Source organism: Cynocephalus volans, chromosome 3, assembly GCF_027409185.1.
Source record: "Cynocephalus volans isolate mCynVol1 chromosome 3, mCynVol1.pri, whole genome shotgun sequence".
Classification (NCBI taxonomy): Eukaryota; Metazoa; Chordata; class Mammalia; order Dermoptera; family Cynocephalidae; genus Cynocephalus; species Cynocephalus volans.
The window spans coordinates 62,704,184-62,730,579 of record NC_084462.1 but is presented as its reverse complement, the minus strand read 5'-3'; the positions used below and the strand labels follow the sequence as shown (position 1 = coordinate 62,730,579).

The 26,396-nt window shown below is 48.2% G+C and overlaps 1 protein-coding gene across 8 annotated transcripts in view; it reads left to right on the top strand.

Moving 5' to 3' along the window:
• ACSBG1 (acyl-CoA synthetase bubblegum family member 1) overlaps positions 1-26,396 on the top strand; it is a 74,319-nt gene that overhangs the window by 21,862 nt on the left and 26,061 nt on the right. For all 8 annotated transcript variants that reach the window (XM_063091020.1, XM_063091022.1, XM_063091021.1 and 5 more), the window contains exon 4: positions 16,709-16,815. In XM_063091020.1, the coding sequence (XP_062947090.1) occupies positions 16,709-16,815 (107 nt within the window). The remainder of the gene's footprint in view (positions 1-16,708; positions 16,816-26,396) is intronic.

Sequence of the window (26,396 nt, the reverse complement as noted above, 5' to 3'; positions counted from 1 at the left end):
CAGAATTTACATCTGCAGAATTAGTAAATTGTTTTTACTAATGGAGGCAAAATGTTCATATAGTGAAACACAGTGAGTATAATTTGATGACTTTGGATAATGTATACACCCATGTAATCAACAGCCCAATTGAAATACAGAACATTTTCAGCAGCCCTGTAAGTTCCTTTGTGTGCCCTTCCAGTCAGTCTCCACCACCACACTCCTAGAAGCAACCACTGTTTTGAACAGCCCCTGGTCTGGCTATTCCTAAACATCACAGTGATGGGATCATCCTGAATGTAATTCTTTGTGTCTGGTTCCTTTTACTCATCATTTTATTTGGGAGATTCATTCATATCGTTAAGTGTTTCAGAAGTTTATTCTTTTGTACTGTTATGTAGAACTCCATTGTATGGCTGTAGCACGATCTGTTTATGTTGTTGATAGGCATTTGAGTGGTTCTTATTTTGAGGATTTTATGAATAAAGCTGCAGTGAAATTCTTATATAAGGTTTTTTGTGGACCCATGTCCTCATTTTCTTGGGTAAATTCCTAGGGATAGAATTGCTGGGTCGGAGGAAAGGTGTATGTCAAAGAAGGCACCAGAAGTTTTCCAAAGTGGTTGCTACCATCTCCGCACCTTTGTCAACACTCGATGGTGTTACTCTTTAATTTAGTCATTTCGGTGGGTGAGTGGTGATGTCTTGTTGTGGTTTTAATTTTAATTTCCCTGATGATCAATGATGTTGAGCATATTTTCATGTGCTTACTGGCCATTTGTGTATCTTCTTTTGTAAAGTATTTATTTAAATCTTTAGCCCATTTTGTAGCTGGGTTCTTAATTCTTTTACTATTGTTTTGTAGAAATTCTTCATACAGTCTGGATATCAGTCCTTTGTCAGGTATATGTATTGCAAATATTATCTCCTAGCTTGTGGCTTATCTTTATTTTCTTAATGGTGTATTTCAATGAGCAAATATTTTTTATTTGATAAAGTTCAATTTACTAATTTTTTTCTTTTATGGTTAGTGCTATTGTGCTCTCTCTAAGAAAGCTTTGCTATTCCAAGGTCATTTATATATATATTTCCATGTATTCTACTGGAAGCTTGATAATTTCATCTTTTACATTTAGGTCTATGATCCATCTCAAATTAATATTTTCCTTTTTCCCACATATTTATCCAGTTATTCAAGTGCCATTTGTTGAAAATGATTTTTTTCCCCATACTAAATTGCCTTCACTTCTTTATCGAGAATCAATTTACCATAAAAGTATGGGCCTATTTCTGAATTTTCTTCCATTGAACTATTTTTCTATCTGTATCAATACCGTACTATCTTCCTGTTGCTTTATCCTAAGTCAGGAAATTAGGAAGCGTTAGTCTCCCAACTTTGTGGATTGTTTTATTCCCCCAAGATTGTTTTGGCTATCCTAGGTGCAGTGGGCTGCCTCTGAGACACTCCTCTGTGATTCTTGTCTTCTGATATTCTTTTGTAATTCCCAGCCCTAGAATGTGGGCTGCACCAGGTGACTCATTCCTAACAAGAAGAATATGGCAAAACTGATAAGATTTCACTTCAGAGATTGGGTTACAAAAAGCCTATGTCTGTCATTTTGATTGCTCTCATTTTCTTACTTTCTCACTCTGAGAGAGGCCCATGTGGCAAGGACCTGAGGGAGACCTTTGGCCAAGAGCTAGAGAAGAATTGAGGCCCTCAGTTCAATAACCTGCAAGGAACTGAATTCTGCTGACGTAACCACGAGTGTGAGCTTGGAGGAACATCCCCCCCTCCCCCCGCCCCGCCACTGAATCTACAGATGAGACTGCAGCTGTGGCTGACACTTTGACTACAATCTCATGAGAGATTGTGAACCAGAGTTAGGCCACGCCTAAATTCCCATGCCACGGAAACTGTGAGATAATAAATGTTTGTTTTTTTAAGTCACTACATTTTGGGATATTAGTTATGCAGCAATAGAATTATCTTGTCAGTTTCTACAAAAAAGACTGTTGGAATTTTGACTGGGAGTGAATTAACTCTATATTTCAAATTGGGATGAATCTTCTGATCTATGAACATGGTATGTATTTCCATTTAGCTAGGTCTTTGATTTCTCTCAATGAAGGTTTGTAGTTTTCAATGTAGATTTTTTAATGTCTTGCATATTTTTTCTTAAGTTTATTCCTAAGAATTTTATGTTTGAGGTGTTTTGTTAATTGTATGTGGCATTTAGTTTTTCAATCATTTGTTGTTAGTATAGAGATACACAATTGGTTTTTTATTATTGACCTTATATATTGAGACCTTATTAATTCATTCATTAGTTCTAATTTTTTTTTTTTTAGTAGATCCCCTGGGATTTTTATGTACACAACTTTGTTATTTATTAATAAAGACAATTTTACTCTTCCTTTCCAGTCATATTGTCTTTTAATTCTTCGTGCCTTACAGCACTGTCTAGGACCTCCAATATCATGTTGATAGAGATAGTAAGAGTGGATATCCTTGCCTTGTTCCCAATATATTTAGCATTTCCAGTGATCTTCATTTCTTCCTGTAGATTCATGTTCCCATCTAGTACAAGTCTCTTCAACCTTAATAAATTCCATAGCATTTCCTGTAGTGAAAGTGTTCCAGTTATCTATTGTTCCTTAACGAACCACTCAAAAACATAGTGCCTTAGACCGACAACAAGTATTTGTTGTCATTCGTGATTTCCATGGGTCAGTAATTCAAGAATAACTTAGCTGACTGGTTCTGGCTCAGGGTCTCTCACGAGGTTACAGCCAAAATGACAGCCAGGGCCTGCTTTCAAGCCCACTCATGCAGTGTTGGCAAGCCTCTGTTCCTCACTGGCTGAATTAGTTTCCTGTTGCTGCTGTAACAAATTACCACAAACTTGGTGGCCCAAGACAACAGACATTTATTCTTCCACAGTTCTGGAGAAAAAAACTCTAAATCACTTTCTCTGGGCTAAAATCAAGGTGTTGGCAACACTGTGCTCCCTCCAGAGGCTCTAGCAGCAAATTTGTTCCTTGCCTTTCCCAGCTTCCGGTTGCTACCAGCATTCCACCCTTGGCTTGTGGTTGCATCACTCTGGTCCCTGCCTCTGTGGTCACATTGTCTTCTTTTCTGTGTGTGTCAAATATCCCTTTGCACCCCTCTTGTAAGAATACATGTGATTGCATTTAAGGCCCAACTGGATAATACAGGATAATCTTCCTATCTCAAGATTCTTAACCTAATCACATAGGCAAACCACCCCCCCGCCTTTTTTTTTTTTTTTTTTTTTGGCCACATAAGGTAATATACAAGTTCCAGAGATTAGAATGTAGATAATTTTGGGGGGACATTTTCAACTTGCAATACTAGCTGTTGCTCAGAGACCTTAGTTCTTTACCAATGGGCATCTCCATAAGCTGCTTGAGTGTCCTCGTGCCATGGCAGCAGGTGGCTGGGGCCAGGGCCACCTCAAAGTCTTCTTTACTCACATGTTTGGTGCCTGAGGTGGGAAGAAACAATAAGCTGAGATTTGGAACAGCTGGGACTCTTCAACATCTCTGTTTCTATGTGGCTTCTCCACATGATCTCCAACATCATGCCCTAAAGGGATCCAGACTTCTGATGTGCTGAGTCAGGGATCCAAAAGGCATGTGTCCTGAGAGACTCAAGTGGAAACTGTATCATTTTTATGACCTATTCTTGAAAACCATATAGTGTTACTTCCCCAACAATGTATTAGTTAGAAGTCAGTCATTAAGGCCAGCCTATGTTCAAAGAAATGGCAATTAGACTGCACCTATTGGGGCCGAGCCCGTGGCGCACTCGGTAGAGTGCGGCGCTGGGAGCGCAGCGATGCTCCCGCCGCGGGTTCGGATCCTATATAGGAATGACTGGTGCACTCACTGGCTGAGTGCCGGTCACGAAAACGACAAAAAAAAAAAAAAAAAAAAAAAGACTGCACCTATTAATGGTAGATATGTTAATGTATTTGCAGACACAGTGTCAAGCCACAGCAATTTCTTGGTGATAAATATTCCCATTTTGCATTTAAATGAAAATGTCACTATTTTACCTTACGTTTGAAGGATATATTCAGGGGAAAAGAATTCTGGCTTGACCATTTATTTATTTTAGCACTTTAAAATATATTGTTCCAATATATTTTGCTCTTTGTTGTTTCTTATGAAAAGTCAGTAATCATTTCTATCATTGTTTCCCTTTATGTAATGTGTCCTCCCCACCCCTGCTTTGGTTGCTTTTAAAATATTTTCTCTATCTTTAATTTACAGCAGTTTGACTATGATGAATTTAAGTATCGTTTTCTTCTTCTTCTTTTTTTTAAAAAAGATGACCGGTAAGGGGATCTTAACCCTTGACTTGGTGTTGTCAGCACCGCACTCTCCCAAGTGAGCCACGGGCCAGCCCCTTAAGTATGGTTTTCTTTTTTTTTTAATCCAGCTCATGCTCAGTAATCTTCTGTGATTTTTCAGGTTTTCATGTGTAATTTGTAGGTTGATGTTTTTTGCCAAATTAAAAAAATAGACATTATTTCCTCAAATATTCTTTTCTACACCATTCTCTCATTCTCACAGACACCAATTCAATGTACGTTAGACCACTTGATATTGTCCTACAGGTCACTGAGGCTTTTGTTCATTCTTTTCATATATCAGCTTTATTGAGATATAATTCACATACCATAAAATTCACCCATTTAAAGTATGTGATTCAATGATTTTTAATATATTCACAGAGTTATGTTTAGCCATCACTACAACCAGTTTTAGAACATTTTTATTATCTCAAAAAGAAATCCTGTACCTATTGGCAGTCACTTCCCATTTCCCCCCAATCCCACTAGCCATAGGAAATCACTAATCTACTTTTTGTCTCTATAGATTTGCTCTTCTGGACATTTCACTTAAATGGGCTGATATAATACATGAAAATAACAAAATGTGACCGACTTCTTTCACTTAGCACAATGTTTTCCAGGTTCATCCATGTTGCAGCATGTGTCAGTACTTCATTCCTTTTTTGGCCAAAAAATATACCATTATATGGACCATACCACATTTTGTTTACCCACTAATCAGCTGGTGAACACTCGGGTTGTTTTTACTTTTGGGCTATTATGAATAATGCTGCTATGAATATTTATGTACAAGTTTTTGTGTGAACATCTGTTTTTATTTCCCTGGGGTATATACTTAGGAATGGAATTCCTGGGCCATATGGTAACTCTCTGTGTAACCTTTTGAGGAACTTCCAGGTTGTTTTCCAAAGCATCTGCATTCCCCCTAGTAGTGTGTGAGGGTTCCAGTTTCTCCACATCCTTGCCAACACCGTTATTATATTTTTGATTACAACCATCCTAGCAGATGGGAAGTGTCATCTCACTGTGGTTTTGATTCACATTTTCTGGTGGCTGATGGTGAGCATCTTTTAACATGCGTGTTGTTCATTTGTATATCTTCTCTGGAAAAATGTCTATTCAAATTCCCTGCCCAATTTTAACTGGATTGTTTGTCTTTTTATTACTGGGTTGTAAGGGCTCTTTGTATCTATATTCTAGATACAATTCCCTCATCACATATATGATTTGAACATTTTTTCTACCATTATGTGGGTTAGCTTTTCACTTTCTTGAGGGTGTCCCTTGAAGCACAAAAGGTTTTAATTTTGATAAAGCCCAATTTATCTGTTTTTCTTTTGCTGCTTGTGCTTTGGGTATATTATATCTAAGAAGGTTTTACCTAACTCAACATCACAAAGATTTGCTCATATGTTTTTCTGATATTTTTACAGTTTTAGATCTTACATTTAGATATTTGATACACTTGAGTTAATTTGTGTGTATGGTGTACGGAAGAGGTTAATCTTCATTTTTTTGCATGTGAATATTCACTAGCCCCAGCACCATTTGTCAAAAAGACTATTCTTTTCCCATTGGATTATCTTGGCACACTTGTTGAAAATCAATTTACTGTAAATGTAAATTGATTTCTGAATTCTTAATTCCATTCTAATCATCTATATTTCTATCCTTATGCCAGTACCTCATTGTCTTGATTACTGTAGGTTTGCTGTATGTTCTAAAATTGGGAAATGTAAATCCTCCAACTTTGTTCTTTTTCAAGATTTTTTTGACTATTCTGGGTCTCTTGAATTTTCATATGAATTTTAAGATTAGCTTGTCAATTTCTGTAAAGAAGTCAGCTGGGATTTTTTTTTTCATGGCTGCCGATGTCCAGCTGGGATTTTGATAGGAATTATGTTGACCTGTAAATAAATTTGAAGAGTATTACCATCTTAACAATATTAAGTCTCTTGATCCTGAGATGTCTTTCCATTTATTTAGATCGTCTTTAATTTCTTTCAACATATTTTTTCTGTTCAATTTAAAAATTTTTTTTCTCTCTAGTCTTTGGATTGAATAATTTATATTATTTTGTCTTCAAGTTCACCAACATTAATTTTTTCAGTTCCCAATCCGCTGCTAAGACCATTTGGTAAATTTTATTTCAGAGATTATACTTTCTCATGTTTTCTATTTTTATGTTGAGATTCTCAATCTCTTATCAATTACGTCTATTTTTTTCTTTAAATTCTTGAACAGGTTACTAGCTGCTTTAATGGCCTTTTATTCCTTTTTCAACATCTGTGTCATGTCAGGGTTTGTTCCTAATGACCGATTTTTTTCTTGATTTTGGTTCATATTTTCCCACTTTTTTCAGATATCTACAAATTCTTTGTTGTATGCTGAGTATCATGAATGATATGTTGAAGGGAGTCAGGAATATGTTGATTGAAGAATTTAAAAATACATGCACAGGGCCGGCCCCGTGGCTCACTTGGGAGAGTGCGGCACTGGGAGCGCTGAGGCCATGGGTTTGGATCCTATATAGGGATGGCCGGTGCACTCACTGGCTGAGCATGGTGTGGGCAGCACCAAGCCAAGGGTTGCAATCCCCTTACCGGTCAAAACAAAACAAAACAAAAAAACATAAAAATACATGCACATTCAGCTAGCATTTTAGCCACAAATCGCTGCCTTTCTAGTCAGTTGCTCCCTAGGGAATTCTGTGTTGCCGAGACATACGGAGAGGTGTCAGTGGCCTCACAAAGCCTCACCCACTTTTAGGCAATGCATATAGTGGTAAGAACTCAAAATCTGAAGTCAGATTGCCTGAAGTTGAATCCCAACTATACCCATTACTAAATGTATAACCTCAGTAAGTTACTTCATCTTTCTATGCTTCCATTTCCTCATAAAATAGGGATTATAATTCAGTACCTACTTGATAGGATTGTTGAGATAATTAAATAAGTTAATACATGTAAAGCAACTGGAACAGTGACAGTGCCTGGCACATACTAAGTGCTCGGTAGATATTAATTCTCCCTTTTAAAAAAGTGAATGATGTTCCCCTAAAAGACCAATCTCCTGCTGCTCTGTGCCCCCACTGCATGACTCCCTGACCTGCCATGTTCAGAGATGACACTCACGTGTACAGATCATGGGCTCTTCAGACCGTGGGCTCCTCCAGGGCAGGGACCAAGTCTGTGAGCCAGCATCAGCACACTGCAGGGGCACCATGTCCCCAATGGTGGACAACTCACCCCCACACCCACACCATGAATTTCCTCTGAAGACTGAGGAATAGACAACATTCTTCCTTCCGTTCATCTCCCTAGAAGAAACATGGAGAGTCAACTATCATCAGAGCTGGAATTGGAGGCCATCCCACCCACCACCACCACCTCCATTTTACAGATGGGGTAGCTAAGGCCCTAATAGGAGAAGTGTGCTCAAAGTCGCACTTGTGGTACTTCAAATAAAAATGGCAAGTGATGCAGAGATGGCGATTTTCTAGTAACCTTTGCTTTGGGCTGGAATGATGTCAGTTCTGAACTTCACACTGCCTTCCCCATGGAGATCAAAACCACCAATTGGCAGTTGTCTGTGTCTGTCATCAATACAATATAAGAAAATGGCTTAATTATGATTTAATATATGTACTTTGCTTATGCACATTTTTTCAGAATATTGGTTGGGGGAGGAGTGTGGTATAAGAGTCTGATGATGAATGGTTGGGAGCAGGGGTTTAGAGGATCCTGAGATGCCTCCCTCTCTACCCCTCCCCCTTCCTTGTCCCTGTCCTGCCCCACCCCAATCACCCAATAGGACTGAGACTATTGGGGATAACCACTTGGTTAAGAGCATAAACTCTGGAGACCATCTGTCTGATTCTGCTTCCTGACTCTGCTAACAAAAGGACCTCAAATAATTTCCATAATCTCTCTGTACCTCAGTATCCTCATCTGTTAAATGGGTATAGGGATAGTACCTCATTAGGCTGCTGTGAGGACTGAACTGGCTGTGTTAATATACATATAAGGGGCATAGACATTGCCTGGCACACAGTACCTGCTGGATACCTGTTAGTTACTAGCTGGTACTATTGTTTTTGGGGGTTTTTTTTGCAACTGGCAGGCATGGGGTTCCAAAACCCTTAACCTTGGTGTCACAAGGCAATGTCCTAACCGATTGAGCTTACCAGCCAGCCCTAGCAGTGCTATTATTATTACTGAATGCTTCCCCATGCCCCCTCAAGCTGGTGAGACCTGCAACACTTAGTCTTTTAGCCTTGTCCCTACCTGGTGCAGCAGAATTCCAGCCCGGGCACCCCAGTGACCAATCACAAATAGAACATTAGAAGGCTCTTTATCTGTGATGTCTGAGGAAATGGAGTCCCAGAGAAGACCAGGGACTTGCCCAAGGTCACACAAATGAGGCAGAGCCTGGGCTGAAATCCAGATGTCCCAGTCCCAGAGAACCTTGCTTCGGGTGTGACCAGGCTGCTTGCCGACTCCTTCAGGGCTTTGCAGTAGAACTTGAAGGCTGACATGTTTATTTGTATACAGCAGGCTGTGGGGTTTGGCTTGACAAGGGTGGACACTCTGGCATTGCCAATTAGATTAGAAGTGAGCTGGCTGGCTGGACTGCCCCATCCACCAGGGCAGGAGCCAAGGTGGAGCCGGGATAAGGCCTCTCAGCAAACATACTCCTGATGGGGCCGTGGACTTCAGTCAGTCAAGGGTTCCAGGATACTTTCCTTAATTATGTTCCTTCTGGTGGATCTGGAGGAATGTGTCTCAAACCACTGCTGCCCTGTCCTCACCCTTTCTGAGACAGCATGGGTCCCCAACAGATTTCTGCCTTGGCTCAAGGCTCCACACCTGGGAGGTGGGGAACTAAGGCTGGGATGGCCTACAGCCTGGGCCTTGGCTCCTCTCTGCACCAGCCTCCCCCACTGCCCCATTGCCTGGGGCACCTGCCCTGTGCCTCACATGAAATCATCGAAACTTCCCCTCTTGCCAACTTTCTTCCTTTAACATGGTTGTGTCCCCTTCCTAAGCCTGGGTTCAGTGACCCCACAGTGACTTTCAATGCATCTCTATTAATCGACCATCAATCCCATTACCTCTACGCTCTCAGGGCAGGGACCACCTCTGTTTTGCTCACTTCTACCCCTAACCCCCCAGGCAAAGTCTGACACAGAGGAGGTGCTAAATCAATGTCCATGGCAGGAATGAGGATCCTCACAGAGATATCAGTAGGGCAGGGAGAGATCATTTCCAACTCTAAGAATAAAGACTTAATTAATATTTTTATTTCATGGCAGACAGTTATGTTCAAATAAGCAATGGCCACCCTCTAAATGCCAAGTGCCCTAGGAGGGGGTCAGCCCGGGTAGCTCTAGGAAGAAGTTGGGGGGCTGGGGGTCACTCCAGAGCGCTTCCCAGAGGAGGAGGGGTCTGAAGCACAGTAGGCTTAGCCAGTGCAGGCCAGCTAGTGGGTTTTGCAAGGGGACGGAAAGGGAAGATGACACGTTTCCCAAGCCCTCCTGACCCTGAGTGAGCCCTGTGCTGGCTTTCCAACTGCTGAGGTTTCCAATTCTTATCAGTTTGGAAACTCTACATTCAGAGTGGCCATCAAGCCACCCAGGGGGCTGAGAGATCTGGGCATGGGGTTCCTGCTAGCCTTGAAGTGGGGACATTTCTAGTGCTATCCCCCATCCATGTCAATCCCCAGTGCCAACTCCAGTCATTCACATCACTGCCTACCCCTCACCAGGAGAGCAGGAGGAGGAGGAGAGGAACAATTTTGTCTTTAGCTCTTCAGGACAGGGAAGCAGTCTGAATTTCTTTCTGGGATTCACTAGGGTTGGGGTTGTTAATATAGCATGGGCTTCCAAAGCACCATGAGAACCTGCAACAGCAAGATACAGATTCCGAAACACATCTGGATGCAGAAGTACATTGATGGTGGCGGGGTGGGGGTGGCTTCCAGCAAGTTCTCAAAGGGGCTCCTAACCCATCAGAGGCTTGAGATCAGCACTCCAGAGTCAAATTGTCAGGACATCCTCAGTGGCAGTGGGCAGGGATTGCTGGGAAAAGAGGCCTTTAAGGGATTGGAATTTGGTGAAGGGCAGAATTCTCCTGAAGTTGGGGTGCTGGCATTGACCTACCAGCTCAGTGTAGCCATCTGGCAGTCATCTGTCATCTGACCATTTGGAGGGCCTTTGAACAACCCCCTGGCCCCATTGCTATCTCTGTGCCCTGCCCTGACTAAAATTAAGGCTTAACATCCCCCTAACACTGGCTAGGGCCGCCTCCGTTTTTTCAACTCATCCAACATCTCAGAGGCAGTTTGGGATTTGGGAGCTGTAGCTTGCAGGTGATAATTCAAGATGAAGGGGTGGGTGAGCTCCACAAGGAGGAAAGGGGGCAGAGAAGTGGGCAGAGTACCAGGGATGGCCCCAGGGAACTCCAGGTGGTAGGAGGGGGAGGCAAGACAGCATGGTGGGTGGGAAAGGGCTCTCTAGGGAGCAGGGGCTCTGATTTTAGAAGATGCTGGTGGGAGCTGGCTGGAGTGGAGGAAGATGAGGAGGGGGCATTAGAAGGCAGAGGGCAAGGTGTGGGGACATTTGTTACCATGGAATGAGGCTCTCTAGAGGCAGGGCAAGATGGAGTGGCTGGCTGGGTTTTATGATCAAATAGTGGGTAAACCAAGCATAGAGTGCCTGAGGCCCTGGCTGCAGAGGCAGCGTGGAGACCTGGGTTTAAAACACTGTCTGTGCTTTTTGCTGGTTGGGTAACACTGAGCAATTCTAGAGCCCTCTAGGTCTCTACTGCCTCATCTGAAAATGAGACTATTCCTAAAACCTAAATTGCAGGGCCGTGGAGAGGATGCAAGGAGCCAACACACGTAAAGCACTTGACATGGTACGTGCACTTAGTAAAAAAAAGTAAAAATGGCCCCAAAAAAAGAGTCAAGCTTCCCACCCAGCACCAAGGGCCCAGTGGCAGGAGCAATGTCTTCCAAGGCTCTGCCCAGGATGACAGCCAACAAATTGTCTTTCCTACCTGCACTGGCAGGTCCCTCTCCTGCCTCCCACTCCTCCTACGTAAGAGGCACACAGGTGGACAACCTGTGCCATGTAGGTCAGAGGTATCTGGGGCCACATCTCACTCGCAGCCCCAGGGCGGGCTGGGGCGGGTCCCCATTCATGCCCAGCCCTACTCTCATCACCCAGAACCTGGGCCATATGCAGCAGCTGGCTCCACACTCACACGCCCTAGCTGTGGGAGCAAAGCAATGCTGAGCCCTGTGCCTGCCAGCCGCAAGAAGTAGAAAGGTGAGCACCCTGGGGGACAGACCCTCTGAGGCACACCTCTGCCAGGAGTCCTCTGTGGGGGTCTTTGGGCGGGAACTGGGAATTAGGAGAGAGCTGCCAGATTCATGCAGACTAAGAGAAGGAGAGGGTGGGGGGTCTGCCCTGCAGGGTAATGGGGAGCCAGTGTGGAGTCAGTGTGGTGGACTTTGCTGTAGGTATGGGAACAGCAGCCTGTGCACAGGGATGGCCTGTGTGGCCAGGACCAAGGGAATTGGAGGAGGCACCGCTCTTCTCCCTGTCTGGGGTTTTAGGATATGGGGAAATATTTAGGCAACACCCTCCACTGAGAATATTCTCCAGCCTTTTGGGAGACTGTTCTCCCTTTGCCCCCTGAGCAAAGAAAGGGGAGAACGACAAGTAACAGGGAGGGTGGTGGATGGTGGTCACAAGTCTTTGCAAAGCCGGAGTCCTGGGAATTTGATTTAGTTGCTGTTTTTAGTGAGTGATTGGCTCTGGGGAATAGAGAGACAAGAGCCCCAGGGCAGCCACCTTCTGTGAGGTGTGTATTGTTCTGCATCTGATCCAAGTGTGTTGGCTTATGAGGCAGTAAATCACAGGCATGTGCCCAGCCCCTGGAGCAGGTGAGTCATGCCCAGGAAGGAGGGCAACAGCCTCCTCACCCAGCCGGGCTGCAGGGCCGTGACTCACGCCGTGTCTCTGTTGCAGGGCGGTCTGGTGGAGCAGGGCCTCTCTGGGGCTGCTGCGGCTCTCCCGGGGGACACCGTGACACGTTCTCTGAGGTTCTCGCTCTCTCCCGGGTGAGCTTGTGGGGTGCAGCCGCCCCAGAGCTATCATGCCAGAGGTGCATCTGCTCAGGTCCGCCAGCTCCACTCTGAGGATCGTGTAAGAAACAATGATCCCACCTTCCTCCCACTTCCCGGCCCCATCCCATCTCCCAGGGAAAGCACTTGGCACAGCACCTGGACTCCAAGACTTGAGTTTGAGGTTTTTCACCCCATTCAGTCACCTCCCTAATCTCACCAAAGAATCTTCATCTTCTTACTTCCCCAAAGATCCACGAGAGCCCACCAGTAGTAACGATGAGAACTGATGATGTGCTAAGCTTCGTATATCATCTTCTCACAATAACCACAGGATATAGGCAGAAAACTAAGGCTCAGAGAGGGACAGTAACTCAGCCACAGTCACATGGTTAGTGAACCCAGGCAGGCAGACAGACTGGTGAACCTCAGTGCTATGTTGTTTCAAGAACGCATTCACTGAGCACCTACGGCACACAGAACAGTGGCCTGGCTGCCAAGGGCCACATGGGAAGAAGAGGCAGCAGATATAAATAGGGAATGGATCCTCATCCATGAGGGATTCACATGGAAAATGAGGGCTCTCCTCAGTTTATGTGTCACACACATGGTGACAACTTAAGAAGGGTTAGGTCCCGCCACCATTTACTGAGCCCCAACATCTAGCACTCATGGTCAGAGGACAGAACAGAATTGGGAGTGACTTCTGCTCTCAAGAAGCTTCCTAAGGCATGTGTGGCCTTCAAAGATCAAATCCAGGGGCTGTAAGGATGACAGGTGTGGGGAAATCCAGGAGGCTTCCCGAAGAAGTAGCTGAAGGAGGCTTGGGAGGCTTTGTTTCAAATGGTTCCCATCAGCTCCTCTGGCAAGACAGGAGGAGTAAGAAGAGACGATCAATCAACCAAGAGTCGAGAGCGGCCTCTCCCAGACCCCTCTGCATACACACGCACATAGGCACGCACACACGCACACACACGCGCGCGCCTCATGTCACATGGCCCAGCGTGCCCTTTGTTTTCTCGCTCCCACCCTTCTGGGTGGGTGCTAAAGGAGTCATTCATGCCATGAAAGAAGAGTAAGGTGATACGCTTATAGTGTGCTATGTGAGTCGGGGCGAGGACAGGTCCCTGTCCTCATCAAGGTGAAAGGCGGCCACCTTCTAGAGTTTTCTTCCTCCTGGGAATTCAAAACACAGACAGAAGCAAGTCAGCCTGCTCAGGCTGTTCTCCCACTATTCCCATCATTCTATTACACCGGGTGACTTCTGCCTCTGGGACTTCTGCCAGCTTCTGGAGTGCCGCATTCCAGGAGGAGTATAAATTTCCAGGATCCCAGGAATATGTGAGTGACCTTGGACAGGCCCATTATGATCACCGTGATAGTAGTATCACCTCACCTGTTGGAATCATTTACTGGCCACCTGTCCTTCCTGGAATAGCAGCAAGAATCAGAAGAGCCCACAATGCAAGACAGAGTAGGGCTTGCTGCCCAAACCTCAGGTGCTTTTCTTTGAGGAAACACAAAGTGTCCATTTGGAACATCTCCTTTGATGTAACTGCTGTTCTAATCAGCATGGCTATATTACTACAAAAAGAAAATACGAAGTAGTGGGGAGATGAGCTGCTGGAAGCCGGCACACTGACAATGGCAGGAAGTGACCACTGGCAATGTAGGAGATGATTAAAAACTAAAAAACAACTATTGCCAACAGCAACAGCGAAGGGCAAGGCAGTGGCCACACTGAGGAGAGGCAGAGGGCCCTGGCGACGGTGCATTTTGACTCGCTTCTGTGTTACAAGCCCTGCCGGTGAAGTCTGTTACTGTTATAACCCTGAATGAGCAGGAAAGAGTTGAAGGGAGATCTAGCAAAATTCTATTTCAAACAATATCCCCTTAAAAGCACTAAGCCTCAAAGGACCTAACAAAGGAAAGAGCAAGCTTAACTCATTTGGAAACACTTTTTGACATTCTCTTTGTCAAGCTCCCAAAATTCTTTAAGCACAGGGCATAGGGAGTTGAAAGGGAACCTCTGTGGGCCACTGCAAGGATAAATGAGGCATCCCTGTCACAGCAAGTACTGGTGGAGGGCCAGGGTCCACCCTCTCACTGAAGGGAGGGCGAAGGACAGAACAGGGTTGCTGGACAAGAACAGTGTCTGAGTGCGACAGACCTGCTACTGCAATGGGTGCTGGACACCCGGGCAAAGGCCCCCCAGGGAGAAGGTGCTTCCGGCAGCCTCATCCCCTCATAAACAGAAGGCTCTAATCACAAGTGTGCTTGGCCCTGGGCTTCCTTAGGTGGCTGCCTTCTCATTTGGTCTTTGTTTAGCTATTTTAAAACCAGAACCAGTTTACACAAATTTTATTAGGTGGAGGAAATGCTGCTTATACCTTTTGATGGTGAGGATTTAAAAACAGACTTGTTTGTGAGGAAGCAGGTAAGATGGTGGGAGATTACAGCCGAGGACAGCTAATTTAGGGGTGGCTGGCCAGCTGGTGGTTTCAAAGGCTGATCAGCTCCAAGCACCAGGTTGGCCCTGCTGTTGCCCTGTCTTTTGAGGGCTCAGGCTGAGACAGAGCATGGATGGTAACCAAGTTCACAGCCGTCCCTCAGCGATCACAGTGTGGGACTCAGAGCCTAGCCACGTGTGTGTCCCCTCGTTCTCCCCATTATTGCCCAAGCCTAGAGCTCAGGGGCCATTTGGTAACATTTCAATGTCTTTGTCCCAAAGGGGAGGCAGCTTCTACCCCACAACCCAAGAGAGTAGTGGCTGTAACCGATGATCCAAAGTTAGCAGGACAAGTTCCACAGCTTTCAGAAACCTCTGTTTCCTCTGCCCGCACAGTAGGCCTCACCCAGAAGCATGCTTTGTCGTCTTTTCAGACTTTCCGGCAATCTCCCTGGAGCAGGTCTCCATTAGTAACAGAAGGACTGCTCCAGTCCTGTGGCCCAGGCCTTGCTCACCAAGTTCCCAAGAAGAGGGCCAGCTCAGCGCCCCCACTCATCCCCCTTCTCCCCATCCCCTTCCCTTTATAACCTTCTGATGTCTTTTGCTTTAAAACCTATCTCAGGTTCTTAAGCAGACTGCCGCCAGGTGAGCCTGGGTGTGTTCGCAAACTTAGTTTTATTCGGAACCTGCAGTACCGACAAGGAGTAAGGCCGAGTGTGAGAGCCAGGTAATTGGCCCAGCTGCCTGAGAACTGGACAGGGATGGAGCGAGCCCCACCCTGACAGACAGACAGGACTCCTACCTCAGGGCTGCCATGAGCAGCTGCACGGGTTGCACACTGCACAACTCCATTGGGCACTGTTTGCATAGCTGATGACAATGAAATGTGTCCCTGAAGTTGTATAATCCTGCAGCCCTGCACAGTTCTGAGGTGTGTACTGAAATCTATCTGCTCATCCACTCAGGAGGATTAGGTCTGGCCAGGTGAACCCTGAGGAGGAACAGTGCTGAGGGGTAGTGAGGCTGAGATAATAATGAAAGCTCGGTAACCTCTGGGCTGCACTGGCCAAAAGAGAAGACCTGTTATCCAGGGTCACTAGGTCTGGGAGGCAAGGGGGATCTGGGCCAGGGATGAAGGTAGATGGACTGAGCCCCAGGTCTTCCAGGTTCCATGCCTGTTCTCTCCATGGGGTAGAGAGATATGGGGTGCACCCACAGGTACCATCAAGGAGGGAAGGCCCTCATTTGGGAGTCGCTTAGGACCTCTGAGAGTACTAGGAATGTTGTAGAGCTCCACTCTGAGTTTCTAAGCATGGTTGGGGACTGTTGGGCGTGGGGCTGAGGGGGGGGTGGTCCTCTCAACCCTGAAAGCCTACACTCTACTGGGTGGCACTCAGAATCCTCCAATGCCAAACCCCTTCTCCAGATAAGTACACTGAGACCCAGAGAGAGGCATGAACTTGCCCAGAGTCACACAGCAAATTAGAGCACAGCAGGACTTGATTTCTCTTTCTATTGAACCCTTAGAACCTGCAGGGAGGGGCTGGGGTGGGGGCGAGTTAGCCTTGCAATGACTGAGGTTGTGTCCCCAGACCCCCACTGGGGCTCCCTCTGTGGATGGCCCTCAGGAGTCTGAAGGAGACAGAAATGCCAGTGTCACCCTGTGTGTGTGTGGGGGGGGATGGGACTGAGATGTGTGTTGGGCCAGAGTCCCTGGCCAGTCCACCACACTCTAATAAGTGTTGTCCCCCATCCCCTGCCAGCTCCCTGACTGATGGGCAGACGCTCTCCAAAGAGTCCCTAAGCCATGCCCTCGAGCTCTTGGCCCCAGAGAAGTCAAAGGATGCCCAGGTGGAGGTGGATTCTCCAGGTGAGGCAGCTGGGGTCTGCTGGGTGGGGTGGGCAGGAGGGGGAACTGAGCTGTGCTGGGTATGCTGGAGGGGGCAGCAAAGAACCACAGCACAGAACTTGGGGGGAGAGGGGCAGATGGAAATCCTGCTGATCTCCAGGCTCCCAGGGAACCCACCAAGCCCCTTCCCTCGTTGTCACCATGGCCACCATCAGGGCCAGGCAGGATAGAAGGGAGTGGGGTAGGAAAGGAGGTGGATTTCTTCCTCGAGAAGGTTGGGAAGGAGAGAATCCAGAGCTAGCACTTCATCTGAGCCGGGCCTTGGGTACTTGGATCTCCAGCTCAGGGGAGCTGAGGAGCAGGAGGAAGCCCAGATAAGCAACAGCTTGGGATTTTTGGCCTTGTTAACTGGGGCAAAAGTCAGGCAGATAGGTGGGGGTTAGCAGGGTTTGTTTTAGAGGCTTGAAAAGTCACATGCTTTGTTAATGACCTTTACCTTCAGATAATTGTGCCTTAAGGGAGGCAAAATTATCAGTTATTCTGAAGCGTCATCAAAACACTAATAATAATAACACAGTCTTTCATTTTTATTAGCTGCACAACAACATTGTAGCAATAACAGAAGCTTTTTTTAAAAGGACACAGTCACTGCTGCCCACGATCTGTGCTGTCCTTGGGATTGTGCACTGTTGTCATTGGCCTGATCACCTTTTGGGGACTGAGACCTGCCCCCACATTGCTGGTCTTCCAGGTTGTGAATTTTCCCAGCCGCAGGCTCCTCTCCACAGTAAACAGTCCAAGATCCCCACGGCCACCCTGCTTCCTTGGGCACTTGGGTGGGAGCTGCGGAGGGGGGCCAGGGGAAGGCGAGCTGACCACTGGGCAGTAGTGTTGAACTGGCTGTGCATTCTGTAGAATGGTATGCCTGTGTTTTCCTCATGGTTAGACAGGGCTTATGGGTTTGGGGGAGTGGGTGGCAGTGTTTAAAGTGGGACCAGCAGGGTAGGAAAGGGCTAGAGGGAGCACTGGTCCCAAGGGTCCCTGAACCAGCAGAGTGTGAGGCCAAAACCGGGGACAGGAGGAAGGAGAGGAGCATCAGGCCTTTGTTGAGTTCTCTTCCCTCAGAGTTTCTCCGGCCCAGGCTTTCCTGGGACCCAGGAGGGGGCCAGAGGACAAGGATAGAGCAAGGATTCCTCTGCTCAGCACCAGCATTGTCATGGGCCAGAGGGCAAGGGGCAGGGCAAAGGTTGCTATGTCTGTTTTCATGGAGGAAACTGAGGCAAAAGAAGCATAGTGAGGGGAGATGCTTGGCCAGGGCTCTGGGCACTCTGTTCCCCAGGCCGCCTGGCTTCTTGGAGACCAAGTGCCGATCCCCTCACATGGCCGGGCTTACTACTGCCATCAGACAGGCTGCCCCTCTCCCAGGCTGAGTATCTCGGGGTAGCCTCGGCCGGGATCTGCTGAGAGGGGTAGGTGGATATCACCTTTCATGCCCCTCCTCAGAAATAAAGGAGAAGGAACAGGGCCAAGGAGATGACTGACTGGTTTCTGAGAATGGTTGAAAGGCAAAGGAGGGAGGCCAGGCACAGTGACAGATGGGCCCAGCAGGCATGGTGACAGATGTCACCGTGTCATCAGGCATCACTGACTTGTTGGGCTGCCTTGGTCAGGTCCCACCAGCTCACTCAGGCTCAGATGGCTCCAACTTTATAATCCCTTCTCTGGGGTGCTCAGAAAGCAGGTGACAGCACGAAGGGCTTGCACACAGTGAAGCCCTAGAGCTCAGGAGGTCCCGAGCGTGGGTGATGACATTGGCGTGCTTGTAATTCGAGGAGCAGTGTATTAGTACATTTCTGTTGCTTCTAACAAAATACACGGAACTGGGTAATTTGTAAGAAAATGAAATTTATCACTTACAGTTTTGGAGGCTGGGAAGTCCAAAGTCCAGGGAACACATTTGGTGAAGGCCTTGGTGGTGGTGACAGTGATCCAGGGGTCTCATATGGCAGAAAATGGCAGAGCAGAGAGAGATTAACCTCTCACGTGCTCTTCTTTTAAAGCCCTCAGAACCACATCCATGACCATGATTATTAATCCATTCACTAAGGTGTGGTCCTACAATCTAATCACCTCTTCAAGGCCCCATCCTCTTAACACTTTCACAGTGGGGACCAAGTCTGGGGGAAACATCAATCCACAACAGGCAGGAAAGGAGCCAATGTAGGGGAAGCTCGGTGTGTCCTAGAGCCTCAGAAAAGCATCTGGTCTCCCCAGGGAGGACTAAGTAGTCCCAGCCCAATGGCTCAATCTGAATGGCTGTCATCTGGCAGCCCTACAGCATGGAATGGGCATGTTTTTAAAAAGCAGGGTAGGGAATCCCAGAGAAGGTGCCATCAGAGGGAGATGGTGTAGGGCCATCCAAGCAGCCAGAGGCCAGGTAGGGGGCTGCGGGAGGGTGGTGGATTTCATGGAGGGGTGGGGACGGGGTAGGCGACTGCAGGGTAGATGGCGAGGCCATCATGATCTATTTTATCAGGACTTTGGGGAGCTGGCAGGGTCAGCCAGGATGGATGCACACTGGGACCCTCCATTCTGTGTGCTGGGCTGTGAGATACTGACATGGACAGCGCTCTTTCTGCCCTCAAAGAACTCTAATCCGAGGGCAGACAGGCCCTGTGTAGAGGGCACAGATAGGTTAGGAAGGAAGACCTGCTGTTTGGGAACCAGGGAATCAGGGTGGGCTTCCTGGATGAGGAAGACCTCTAGCTGCCCTCAGAACCTTAAGTTCCCTCTGGGCCTGGGTCTGGGCTAAGTGGTCTGCCCTTGGGAGTTCAGCATCTAGGACTGTGGTAAGGAGGAAGGAACAGTTTGGGAGGAGCTAAGGGGCATCTTGGCACTATGGCTGTCAGCAGGTACCCAGCGCAGAGGTCCCCAAGGGACCCCAAGTGCTGTCCAAGGCAGTGCCACATAGGCCTCATTGGGTCCCCAGGCCTGGAATGTGGGCCATAGCCTAACTAGTCCCCTCTCATGCAGCCCCCAGTGTCCCTGGGGGTGGAGGAGAGGCTGTGCGTTGGAGCTGTGATGAGTACTGTCTGTGTGCCAGGCCTCAAGCCGGGGCTTGGGATCCTTTATTTTATTGACTCCCCAGAAGTTCAGGGAGCCCCAGGCTGGACTCTGTATTAGGGAGAGGACTAGGGTGGGCACAGGTTGGCAGGAGTCTTGAAGCTTTCTTTCACAAAGCACTTTTCATAAGACTGAGAAAAGGCAGCTATCCATATCAAAATCTGTTGAGGAGGGGAATTTGTGGGATTATGAGAGAATTTATAGTCTTCCTTTCCCCCACAGTTGCCCCCTTAAGGAAGAGCGAACTTTTATTGAACATTACCGTGTGCCAGGCCCTGTGCTAAGGGACTTTCTTGTATTCTTTCATCTCTATCTTCACAGCAGCAGTGGGGAAGGCACCTCTGTCATTCCCAGTGGATAGAGGAAACGGATCTCAGAGAGGTTTAGTGATTTTTCTGAGTCAAACAGCTAGTAAGAGGTAGAGCTCTTACCTGGTTGTGCTGTCTCTGTGGACAGCTTGGTGCCCAGCATGGTCCCTCCAGGGCTGCCAGCCCTGCCTTCCCTTCACCTAACTGCTGAGCTGGCAGCTCCTTTGAGGAGCTCTTGGAGTCTCACCTGCAGGAATCAGCGTTCACCCTGGAGCCCTTGGAGGTTCCTGATCTCCGTGAGTTTCCAGGAAGCTTGAGGGTCCTAAGCTCCGATCCCCTGGCTGGGATCCAAGTGCCCAGATGGCTATAGTTTCAGGGAGTAACCTCACCCCGTCAGGACATACAGCTACTGGAATCTGACCTCCACACAAAGGCAGCCTTGTGCTGGGCCCTGGAGACACTTTCTAGGTCGAATGTGAACCCCAGCTGGAGAAGGGTGGGAGAGCAGCTGGAGGGGACAGCGTGGCCGGCTCCCCACCCACACTCTCCCTAGGAGACTCCCGCCCCCACTGGGGAGCTTTTTTCTTTTTTTTAAAAGATGACCAGTAAGGGGATCTTAACACTTGACTTGGTGTTGTCAGCACCACGCTCTCCCAAGTGAGCCACGGGCCGGCCCCCACTGGGGAGCTTTGAGCTGAAGCCTGGGGGTGCTCAGCCCAGCTTGGTCTCCAGCCCAGCAGGCCTTGGTGGGTCAAGGGACTCACTGGGCCTCCCACTGTCCTTTGATTCCACCCTTCCTAGGTGTTCCAAGGGCATGGGCGGTGTATCGAGCTGGAGCTGTGAACTAGCTAGGGGCTGGATACCACCCTTATCCTTAGGGAGAGACCCAAGGGACAGCGGGAGGCAGAAGGCCTCCACTTCAGCCTCTGGTGGAGGGTGGAGCAGGGCCAGAAAAGGCTTCCCAAGTATCCGAGGAAATTAGCGTAGCTGGTTCCTCATCTGTGAAGTGGGAATAGGGGGTAATCCTGGGCCTGCCAGTTGAAAAAAGGGGAGCCTCTGGGAGTCCTTGTAGAAACCTTTTTCTCAGGGGTCAAAGCAGCCACCCAGCCCATGCCTGGACTTTCTTCAGACACTGCTTGGTGTCCTCCTCCCGGGCTCCTTTCCCAGCCGTCGCTCCTGTGCAGCTGGGGGGAGACACAGTCCAGGGGCTCCTGTGTGTCTCCTGCCCCCATCTTGGCTCTCTCATCCCCATGGTCCAGGCCTGGGACAGGACACAAAAGCTAAAGCAATGACCCTGGAGGAGCTCATCTTGTCCATCCCAATTGTCTTTCAGATGGGGAAACTGAGGCCCGGGGGGGGCAGGGGCCTGGCCAGGGTCACTCTAATGTAGCAGCCAGAACTCAGAGTTCTTGACCCTCTGGTGATAAGTCTGGGGAGTGGCAGGCAGCTGCAGGGGTCCTCTCCCCTCAGGCACAGAGGTGCCACAATCACCCACCTTTTGGCCAGCATGGTACATTCTGCAGCACTGTGCCAAGGTCCTGACAGACTGTTCTGTCCTAGGCCTTGTCCTTATCTCTTGTAATGTCCTGAGGCCGGTGTGACCTCTTCTTCTTGTGTATCCCCAAGAGTTCCTGGCATGGGCTGACCCTCAGCACAAGGTCCCTGTGTAGAGAGAGGTGCCCTCCTGGGGCTGGTCCCTGACTGGCCTTTGGAGGGCTGCAGGGTCCAGTGCCCTGAGGATCATTCTCAGAAAGAGACCTATCCCCGGCCTGAGAACCACCTTTCGCTCAGGACCAGCGTACACCTCCATCTGCACAATAAGCTTCTTTCCTTTGGCGATTCCCACAGAACACAGAAAACACCCCAGGCCTCCCCCTCTCTGCTCTTGGGTTTTTTTCTTCCCAGTTAACTGAGTGACTTCCTCTACTGTTCAAAGGCCTTTATTCCAGAACTCCAGAGAACACAGCTCCCCGCCTGCCCAGGCGCCCCCAGCATAATGAGGGGATTGATAAGACGCAGGCCAGGGTCAGGCCAAGACAAGTGGTAAAATGGGGTGGGGGAGGGAGAGGTGGCAGAAAGGACAAGCTGAGCCTTAGGAAGGCCCACCCTCAGCTCAGCCAACGTGACTCTTAGTGGGCGGGCGTCCGGGCTGGACTGTGTGCCGGGGCCATTGGCTGTTGGCTGTAGACTGCTGGCTAGCCGGGTTCTCTGTGGCCCTGCAGATCTAGTCATAGGTTGCTTTTTGGAGGCAGCTCCGGTTGGTATCTTGGGTGCCTTGCTGGGAGATGGGGAGTTAGACTGGGTCATGGCTGTTCTTGGCTGTTGCAGCAGTGATCTTAGTCTGCATGGGACAGAACTGATGATTGTGTCCCTGTTGAATTCTGATGTGAGGGGATGGGGACAGCTTTAAGGATTTGCCACTCATCCTGGTTCCTTAAGTCTCTCCTACCCCCAGGGGACACCCCCAGAGAGGCTGGCTGAGAGGTGCCCACAGCAGACCTGGGCCCACCCATCATCCCTTCCTCCTTCTTGGTTCTGAGCAGCCCACCATATGGCAGAGAGTCAGGCCACTCGGGGGTACCCCTGAGGTCTTGTTACAACTCTGCCCCTAACTTGCAGTGACCCTGGCCATCCGTGCCCCCTCTGGGACCCAGTTTCCTCATCCGTAAAAGCACCATTTCCCTCTGTATACCATGTGTGGGAACTCCCTTCCCCCACTTCTCAAGGATGACCCATCTGGCTGAGGTCTCAGTCTGTATTCCTGATAAAGCTGGAGGCATCGCATGCTTAATTTTATTTATTCTTTTGGCAAACACTTATTGCAAGTCCAATGCTTGCACCAGAAACTCAGAATCTAGTTAGAAAAAACAGAGGTGTCTTGAGCACCCACAATGTGCTAAGCCCTGTAACAATAAGGTGTTGCTACAGATCTTTTCAGTCTATGCATTTTTATATGCACTTTTATTTACTCCTTTTTTCACTTGATGTTATGCTGTGAATATATCCTCATGTCATTAAATACTCCCTTAATACTTTAATACTTTAATGGCTGTATGGGAATCCATGATGTGGCTCTACCATAATGAATTTAACCAGTCCCCTATTGAACATTTGGGTTGTTTCTGGTGAATTTGCTAATAGAAACAGCGCCATAGAGATACCCATCTCTGCATTCTTGCTGTACGTGTCTCTGATTGTTCCCCTGAGTGACTTCTTAAAAGTGTGATTGCTGGGTTGAAGATTACTCCTTTCTTGAGCCCTTGGATATATATTGCCAATGGCTCCCAGGAAAGTTGTACCAGTTTATGGTCCACATTGCAAGGCACTTGGCTGCTGCAGGTTCTTTCCTTTTAGGAGAAACCCAGGGAGGTAGATTGGTGGGTAGGTGAGTTCAGATGGCTTCAGAAGATGGGGGTTATGGTGAGGACAGTCAAGGAAGAAAAGAAGGATAGAAAGAACCAGGGGAATGGGAACAAATGAACCTCTGCGGTTCCCTACTCAGGTGACAACCAGCATTGCCCGAACTCAGCTCCTCTCTACCCTGCTGCTACCGCCTGCTTCTCTCCACTCACTCACTCAGTTGGGACTTCTACCACTCCATTATCTAGCATGTCCATCCTGATCTCTGCAAGTCACTTCCAGCCTCTGCAAGAGAGAGGCTCTGATTGTATCAGTCACCACCTATGAGGAGCACTCCTGCTGGTGGCGTTCCTGCACAGCAACCTCATGGGCCTCTGGCCAGGGCTGGGAGCTCTGGTCTCATTCGTGTGGTCAGGATAGCAGGGCCAATGTCCAAGCTCAGGCTTTAAGGGCAAGGGACCCCTTCTCACTTCTCTGCTGTGCATTTGGCACACCTCACTGACAGCTAAAACCCAGGCCCAGGCCTTCTAACTCGTTGTCCAGAGATTTCTCCTTCTCTGACAGAGGTGGAGGTTGAAAGACAGAACAGTGTAAGCAAAGGCTCAGAGATGGGATCTCATGGACATGAGGGGTGGGGAGGTTAGGCACCCCAGGCTAGGAGATTCGTCTGTCTTTCTGTCTTCAGCTCTCAAGTCCGAGGACAGGCTTGGCAGCTAGCATCAGAGGCTGAGAGGCCTCTGAGATGTGGTGGACTCAGGCCAGAATGACACTGAGTAGGACAGAACCTTACTGGGCTCTGCCTGGGGCTCTCACGGATGCAGGATGGGCGTTCAGCCTGACATGTCCTGCTTGTGCAGGCACTTGCTCTGTGGGCCCATCTCTGCACTTGGGTAACAATGCATCCTGCCCCATTGTCAGGCCATGCTGGGGGGCAAGAGCAATGTGGAATGAGATGAAGGCCTGGGTGCCCTAGCCACACAGTTATTCAGTCCAGTCCTCCTGGAATCTGGATGGGACAGAGGCTAACTCCTTCTTCCCCAAAGGCCGCTGACCTCTGGTCCAGGCCAGGCTACCGGCAGTCAGGACCCCCAGAGGAGGCAACCTGCCTTTGAGAGCCTCCAGTCTGGTGCAAGAGGCAGCCCCAACCATGACTCAACCCTCAGTTAGACTCGGGCATGGAAGTCTTCAGTGAGGAGGTGGCACGCAAGCCTTGAAGGGTGGTAGAGTATGGCTGTGTGATGGAAGAAGGGCATTCTGGGCAGAGTCACAGCACGGGCAAAGGCACAGAGGTGGGGAATAAAGGGGAACTGGGAGCAGTTCAGGTTGGCTGTAGGGAAGGGTGAGAGTTGAGGCTGGGAAAGGTAGGTGGGCCCCTTTGGAGAGGGCCTGGCTCAGAGGCCGTGGTGTGGATGCCACCCTGTGGTCAATGAGAGTCATGGGAGCCTTTTGAGCAGTCAGATCTGGGTTTAGAAAGGTTGCTCTGGGAGGCCTAGGACCATGGGAAAGGGTTGGTGGCTGGAGGTCATGCCTGTCCGAGGTCACCCAGCCTGAGTCCCAGCCCAGGACTTAGGCATGAGGCATGACGGTCCTTTCCCAAAGGAGATATGTGTACTAGGGCCTGCCTTGAAATCCAAAGGCGAGAGACAACATGCCTGACAGAACAGTGTGGATTTGGCATCAGATTGTGTGGTTCGTATCCCAGTTCTAACACTCAGCTCCGCCAGCACTTACTTGGCTTCTCTGAGTGTCATAGCTCTAGCCAAGAGGTAATATACGAGGTGTGGGCATAAAACAAAAGGATACTCAGCCCACCTGGCACATTGTAGGTGCTCAGGAAACAGGAGCAGTGACCATTTTAATTCCTTCATGGGGAAGAGAATCATCAGGGTCTGGGGGAGGGGGCGGGTTAGGCTTCTTTCCCACCAGGGGCCTCTCTTTTGGCTGGTGGAGGAGCTCAGATAGGTCCTGCTGGCTTAGCTGAGACTTGTAGCCCTTCCCAAGGGACATGGAGTCCTCCAGGGGCCAGGGCTCTTATCCTTGTCCTGAAACAGCTAGGCTAAGAGGAGACTGAATTTGCAAACCAACCAAGCTTCCTTCTCTTCCCATTCCTTCTTTCCTCCTTCCAAGAAGGATGTGAGATGACCTAACACAAAAGCTTAGGCACCATGAAATCAAAAAACAACAACAGGAAAAAGACAGAAAAATGTAGTTAATGGGAGAGGAGAAACTAGATGAAGAACCCTCTCTAAAACGTCCATCAAAAAAAATTTTTTAACTCTGCTAAATTTAATCCATCAAAATTTTATACAGTTTTTTCTTCTGATTCAGTAAACCCACTTCTAAAAATCTATCCTTTGGAAAGCCTAGAACAAGGGCTGAAAGTTGGAAGCATCTGAGTGTCCTTCAATGGAGAAGTGATTGAGTAAATTATGATACAGCCAAGCACAAGAGTGTGACACAGCCACGCAAACATACACACACGATGAGAGATCCATATTAATATCTCTAAAGTTAAAGATGGATGATTTGGCTAATGGCTATGTTTGATTTGGTTCACATAAAAGTTTTTTAAATATTTAAATTAAAAATATTTTAAAACTTTAAAAACATAAACACCCAGATTGTTGGTAACTCTGGGTCTCCATTGGTACTGGGCACCAAATCCTAGAGCCAAGGAGTGGCCGCCCCCTTCTGGTGAAGCATGTATTCTCCCGCTCCACAGTCCCCAGCACTGCCCGTTGCATCCCTGACACTGAGGCTGGGGTCCGTACAATGATCATTGCCCTCGTGCTGTAGATTTTCTTTCTTTTT